Source organism: Scomber japonicus, chromosome 21 (genome assembly GCF_027409825.1).
Source record: "Scomber japonicus isolate fScoJap1 chromosome 21, fScoJap1.pri, whole genome shotgun sequence".
NCBI classification, from domain to species: Eukaryota; Metazoa; Chordata; class Actinopteri; order Scombriformes; family Scombridae; genus Scomber; species Scomber japonicus.
This window is the reverse complement of record NC_070598.1, coordinates 4085602-4092827: the sequence shown is the minus strand read 5'-3', so window position 1 is coordinate 4092827 and position 7226 is coordinate 4085602. Positions and strand designations below refer to the sequence as shown.

At 44.3% G+C, this 7226-nt stretch overlaps 1 protein-coding gene across 1 annotated transcript in view; it reads left to right on the top strand.

The window, feature by feature from the left end:
* The first annotated feature begins 265 nt into the window (after window positions 1-265).
* The window catches only part of cacnb2a (calcium channel, voltage-dependent, beta 2a), a 36803-nt gene continuing 29842 nt past the window's right edge, over window positions 266-7226 (top strand). Inside the window, exon 1 of the mRNA XM_053342823.1 lies at window positions 266-424. Within this exon, the coding sequence (XP_053198798.1) occupies window positions 266-424 (159 nt within the window). The remainder of the gene's footprint in view (window positions 425-7226) is intronic.

Sequence of the window (7226 nt, the reverse complement as noted above, 5' to 3'; positions counted from 1 at the left end):
CCACTACCACGTCTCCTTTTGACAGCTCCTGTTTCATGTCCGTCATTTCTTTCACTCTAAATCCTGGATTGGTGGAAAGGCTGAAGCAGATTTAAATCTCTTTACCGAGAGAAGCAATCATTACAAAGTGAGTCAGGGGATCAAGCGGACGCAAGCAATCGGCCCCCGGTGGGTGTTTTATTGTGGACGCCCCCCCCTCCCCCCTCCTCCCCCCCTTCCTGTAGAGATTGTACAGTATACAGACAGATGAGCATGTGACTACACGATGGATGATCAGCTCAATGCAGAACTGCTCAAACTGTTTGAACTGTGTTTAGAGCAGAAGCCCCTCGGCGAGCCGCAGCGGACACAGAAGCCCCTCGGTGGGCCGCAGCGGACACAGAAGCCCCTCGGCGAGCCGCGGCGGACACAGAAGCGACTGTGTGTTAAAGGAAATGAGATGAGACGACAGTTAATGATCATTTTAATCTGGAAACGTTTCATCTTTATGTTCAGACTCTAGAAACGGTGATAATTTGACCTGTTTTTCTCCAACTTTTTTTTTTTACTGAAAGCATTTCATTTCCTTCCTTCCTTCCTTCCTTCCTTCCTTCCTTCCTTCCTTCCTTCCTTCCTATCCTCTTTTCCTTCCTTCCTTCATGTCTTATTTTCCTTTCTTCCATCCTTCCTTCCTTCCCTCTTTCCTTCCTGTCCTCTTTTCCTTCCTTCCTTCCTTTCTTCCTTCCTTCCCTCCTATCCTCCTTCCCTCCTTCCTTCCTTCCTTCTTTCCTCTGTCCTTCCTTCCTTCCTTCCTTCCTTCCTTCCTTCCTTCCTTCCTTTCTTTCTTCCTTCCTTCCTTCCTTGCTTCCTTCATGTCTTATTTTCCTTTCTTCCATCCTTCCTTCCTTCCCTCTTTCCTTCCTGTCCTCTTTTCCTTCCTTCCTTCCTTCCTTCCCTCCTATCCTCCTATCCTCTTATCCTCCTATCCTCCTTCCCTCCTTCCTTCCTTCCTTCCGTCCTTCCTCCCTTCCTTCCTTCCTTCCTTTCTTTCCTCCCTCCCTCCCTCCCTCCCTCAAACAGTTTGAACTGTGTTTAAAGCAGAAGCCCCTCGGTAAAGGAAATGAGATGAGACGATGATTAGAGCTCATTTTAATCTGGAAACGTTTCATCTTTATGTTCAGACTCTAGAAACGTTGATAATTTGACCTGTTTTTCTCCAACTTTTTTTTTTACTGGAAGCATTTTATGAGTTGTCAATATTTGAATAGAGCATCATTTATCGTAAGCAGCTCTAATTAATGTCAAAGGGAACAGGAAGTACTAAGAAACACTAGTAAGTGTTAAATGTGAAATTAAATTAACCTTCCTGTCGTCCTCCCGGGTCAAATTGACCACGTCTGTTTTGACTGTTCCTTCTTTCCTTCCTTCCTTCCTTCCTTCCTTCCTTCCTTCTGTCCTTCCTCTCTCCCTCCTTTTCTCTTTCTTTCCTTCTGCTCTCTTTCCTCCCTTCCTTCTTTCCTTCCTCCATCCCCCCTTCTTCCTTCCTTCCTTCGTTCCTTCCCTCCCTCCTTCCTTCCTTACTCCCTCCCTCCTTCTCTCTTTCTTTCCTTCCTCTCTCTTTCCTCCCTTCCTTCTTTCCTTCCTCCATCCCCCCTTCTTCCTTCCTTCTGTCCTTCCTTCCTTCTTTCCTTCCCTCCCTCCTCCCTTCCTTCCTCCCTCCCTCCCTTCCTTCCTTCCTCCCACCTCCCACCTTCCTCCCTCCCACCTTCCTCCCCTCCTTCCTTCTTTCCTCCCTCTCTCCTTCCTTCCTCCCTCCTTCTTTCCTCCCTTCCTTCCTTGACTCAAGGAAAACAGGAAGCTTAAACTAGAATATAATAAAACAGATAAAAACAGGAAGCTATAAACTATAAAGTTTATGAAACATTTAACATATTTTATACTTTTAACATAAAACATTTAAAATAAATGAATGAGCCCGTCTTCAGCCCTGCGTGACTCCTCTGTGATGCACGTGCTTGTAAATACTCACGAGAGCACAAACTGCGTATTAATGCGCCGCCGGAAAAAATAATCCCTTAAAAAGAGCACTACTTACTTTTGTTTCACGTTCGCTAAAAGCTACAAAGACCAGCTGGGTTTTTTTTTTTTTTTTTTTTTTTTTAGGAAATGATTAAGCCTTCTTAAAAATGAGCGCATATATTTTTGACCTGGTTTTCTCCAATAAGGGGGGAGGGGGGGGGGGGGGGGCGGTGACGGAACCGGAAGAACAAATTAGTGGATTTTGATTACAGGAATAAAAATAGAGAACATTAGCAACCTTATCCTTTAATGATGTCAGACTAATCTCTCGCTCTCCCTCGTCAGATTATTAGGACTCAGATTACTAGTTACTCTGTTTAACATGTAATAAGTAATCTAACTGTTACAATGACTTCATCATCTTACTTATTATAATTCATTACTTTTCTAGTTCCTTCCTTCCTTCCTTCTTTCACTCCGTCTTTCCTTTCTTCCCTCCATCTGTCCTCCCTTCCTTCCTTCCTTCCTTCTTTCCATCTTTCATTCTGTCCTCCCTTCCTTCCGCCCTTCCTTCCTTCCTTCCTTCCTTCCTTCCTTCCTGCCTTCCATCTTTCATTCTGTCCTTCCTTCCTTCAATCTGTCCTTCCTTCCTTCCTTCCTTCCTTCACTCTGTCTGTCCTTCCTTCCTTCCTTCCTTCCATCTTTCATTCTGTCCTTCCTTCCTTCCTTCCTTCCTTCCTTCCTGCCTTCCATCTTTCATTCTGTCCTCCCTTCCTTCACTCTGTCCTTCCTTCCTTCACTCTGTCCTTCCTTCCTGCCTTCCATCTTTCATTCTGTCCTTCCTTCCTTCAATCTGTCCTTCCTTCCATCTTTCATTCTGTCCTCCCTTCCTTCAGCCTGTCCTTCCTTCCTTCTTTCCATCTTTCATTCTGTGCTCCCTTCCTTCCCTCCATCTGTCCTTCTTTCCTTCCCTCCATCTGTCCTTCCTTCCTTCACTCTGTCCTCCTTTCCTTCCTGCCTTCCATCTTTCATTCTGTCCTTCCTTCCTTCATTCTGTCCTTCCTTCGTTGCCTCCATTTGTCCTTCCTTCACTCTATCTGTGCTTCCTTGCTTCCTTCCTTCCTGCCTTCCATCTTTCATTCTGTCCTCCCTTCCTTCACTCTGTCGTCCTTTCCTTCTGTCCTTCCTTCGTTCCTTCTTTCACTCTGTGCTCCCTTCCTTCCTTCTGTCCTCAATTAAGGCTGCAACTAAATGTTATTTTCATTATCAATTCACCTGTTGTTTAGTCATTTGGTCTTTAAAATGACACCCAAGAGCCAAATGCAACAGTAAATTGTCACTAAAACCTAAATATATTGAATTTATGGTCATAGAGGACTTTTAAAAAAGCAGAAAACATCCACATTAAAGAAGCTGAGAAAGCATTTTAGCACATTTTAATTTCTCAGCTGGCAAATATCTTCTCTGCAGATCCATTAATCATTGCAGTTCTGGTGTTAATGGACTATAAGTCAATGCAGTGTCCTTTTAAGTGGCAAAACAAGCCAGTTCAGCCTACCTGACTAATCTGCCAAATTGCTGCTCTCCCTTTGTTCACCCTCGCTCTGTTTGCATGAGCCTATTAATCATGTTGGCGCGATAAACCAGTTCTTACAGTCATATTATCAGGGAGTGATGATCCATGCAAAGAAAAAAGCATGTTTCAATTAAGCAAAACAGGTAAAAGTTAATGTTTAAGATTAGACAGTGATGTTCAGACCATAGACTGTACAAAAGAAATGGACGTAACATCATGACGTCACCCATTGGTTTGTGGACTGCTGCTCGGAAGCCAATAGTTTTGAATCTAGGCAGCGCCATCTTGAAAATTTCAGGTGCATGCTGGGAAAAATAAAAACACGGATTTTACTTATATGGGCATGAGGCGGAGCGGGGAGGTTGCTATGGTTGCGAGGGCTGGATCTCGAGGACATTGGTCAATCAACCTGTCAATCAGGACATAGCCACGCCCTAATGCATACCCTGCTTTATCGTCACATATAAAATCAGGGAGGCCAAAATGTCCCAAATGAACATCACACTGCATTGAAGAAGGCTTTAAACTAGCGATTGAGACCATAAACACATTTTGAAAACGTTTACTGAGGTTAGAAATCAAGTGAGAAGTTGGTGAATTCTCCATTGACTTGTATAGAGACGGTCGCCCCCTGGTGGCTTTTTGATAGAATGCAGTTCTAAGTTAATTCCGCCTTGGCTTCATTTCAGAGGACCAGAACTCCCCGCCTGGGCTAGATATATATAGTCAAATGTTCCTGTTCTGTTGGCAGATAATTTAGCTTATTTTGAGTAATATATTCCTCATTTCATTACTTTATTTCCTTGTTTTTTTAAGCCGAGTTTTTGCAGTGTGTGTGTGTTAGCATGAGTACCCCAAAACCCTAATCACCTGATATCAAGCTCCACTTTTAACTAATTAACCCTCTTGTCGTCCTCCTTCTTTCCTTCCTTTCTTCCTACCTCCTTTACTTCCTTCCTTCCTTCCTTCCTTCCGTCTTCCTCCCTTCCTTCCTTCCTTCCTTCTATCTTCCTTCCCTTCCTTTCCTTCCTTTTTCCTCCCTTCCATCATTCCATCTTTCCTTCCTCCCCTTCTTCCTTCCATCCTTCCTTCTTCCTCCCTTCCATCCTTCCATCTTTCCTTCCTCCCCTCCTTCCTTCCTTCCATCTTTCCATCCTTCCTTCCTTCCTTCCTTCCTTCCTTCCTTCCTTGACTCGAGGGCAACAAGAGGGTTAAAAAAGATCAGTCCCTTCAGTTAGCACGCTGCCAAAAAACACTCTTCTCTCTTATCTATCGTGTATTTATGTCTGCAGAGGGCAGTTTAATGTGACCGTCTGTTTGCATACACACACACACACACACACACACACACACACACACACACACACACACGCACACATGCACAAGTACAAGTGTGTCACCCTCCTCCTGCCTGTGTTTGCTCAACCTGTGCGTGACTGTGTTGGTCGCAACAGTCCCCAATTTGCCGGCTGAAGAGTTTTTCCTATGACTCCATGTGGGACAGGCCGATGTGTTGATGTGTGCAGCGAGCGTGAAGTGACTCAGTTAGCACACTACACTACACTGCACTGCTCTACACTGCACTACATTACATTATATTGCATTGGACTACACTGGACTGCAGCCGTGCAAAAAAAACGCTGTTCACCCTGCTGTTACATGTCAGCGCCTCAGAAGTCATCAGTCTTAGCTTAGTCCTGCAACTCCTGAGCTCATGATCTTCATTCCTTTGGGCATGCTTGATAAGCTGCCACTGTCTCCGCGGATTAATCGCATCATGAAATGGGTAAGCTGTAGTTTAAATTGGTGGGAGTGTTTTTTGGTAATTTGGTGATTTGCTAATTTAGGCTGGAGTGTTAGTGGTGCAGAATTAGTGTGATGTTGTGCACAGGTTCAGTGCTTTATCTCAGGTTTGACTCACTCGGCTAATGGGAAGCCCTTCGGTGGAGTTGGAGAGGAGGAAACTCAGAGATTCAGCAGGAAGCAGAACAGCTGGGGCTTCTCCTCTTCTTCTCTCATCCTCTCTTTCACTCTCTCCTCATTTTCCCAACTCTCTCTCTTCTCTCTCTCTTTCTCTCATTGTCTGTAATTAGAGATGGTGGGGCTCAAGTGGCCTGGCGTGTGTGTGTGTGTGTGTGTGTGTGTGTGTGTGTGTAGCTAGGTAACCTGAGTCAGATGCTGGCTGCCGGCCCCGAGGGTTTCATTAGATGTGAATCACAGTCACATCGGGGCCCAGCGTGGATTCTCCTGTCAGATTCTGCAGTCCTCCTTTTTAGATTCACACTTTTAAATTTATATTTCATTGGGGCCGACTATCATTAGCACCGCTTCTTTTTTGACATTGGAAAATTATTCTATTTAAAGGGAGCGTTTCATCAGCAACTTTCACAGGTCTGTGTTTATGTCCTTGGGCTCTACTGGAATATTTTTGCATGATTTACAGTTAAAAACTCCTTATTTAGCTTATACCATAGACTGTATAAAAGAAATGGACGTAACATCCTTGACGTCACCCATTGGTTTGTGGACTGCTGCTCGGAAGCCAATAGTTTCGAATCTTGAAAATTTCAGGTGCATGCTGGGAAAAATAAAAACACGGATTCTACTTATATGGGCATGAAGCGGGGCCATGGGCGGAGCGGGGAGGTTGCTATGGTTGCGAGGGCTGGATCTCGAGGACATTGGTCAATCAACCTGTCAATCAGGACGTAGCCCCTCCCTAATGCATACCCTGCTTTATCGTCACATATAAAATCAGGGAGGCCAAAATGTCCCAAATGAACATCATACTGCATTGAAGAAGGCTTTAAACTAGCGATTGAGACCATAAACACATTTTGAAAACGTTTACTGAGGTTAGAAATCACGTGAGAAGTTGGTGAATTCTCCATTGACTTGTATAGAGACGGTCGCCCCCTGGTGGCCTTTTGATAGAATGCAGCTCTAAGTTACTTCCACGTTGGCCTAATTTTCAGAGTTGGGGTGTCAGAGTAGAGTTGGGAATCACCAGAGGCTCCAGAGGGGAGAAATACTTAATTATTTATGGTGCATGAGAACAGACGATCTTCTCTGGTTTTGATGCTTAAAGTTAATTTACAACACCGCTACTTTGGTGTCTATATAGTGATGCCACACTTTCATTTTTGAGAAGTCGGGGTTTAAAAGTAAGTTTTGGAGCACTGACCTGTAGCACAATAATATCTGCTTCACTAGAACTGCAGCTGAAGTGATTATTTATACCTTCAACTCCGACAACTCCTAAGAGATCATCTGTATCTCTACAACTGATTCTTTTTGGCTTGTGAACGCTCAAAATGAAGCAATGTCTTCTTCTTGTGAGGTTTTTTTCCTCTTGGGTTGTTTTTTTAAGGAAGGGAAGGAAAGACGGAAGGTAAGGGAGAAGGAAAGAAAGAGATGAGGGAGGAAGGAAAGGAAGTAGGGAAAGAAGAAAGGGGGATGGAGGAAGGAAACAAGGAAGGAAAGAAGGAAAGAGGGAAGGAAAGAAGGAAGGTAGGGGGAGGAAAGAAAGAGAGGAGGGAGGAAGGAAAGGAAGGAGGGAAGGAAGGAAGAAAGGGGGATGGAGGAAGGAAACAAGGAAGGAAGGAAGGAAAGAGGGAAGGTAGGGGGAGGAAAGAAAGAGAGAAAGAGGGAA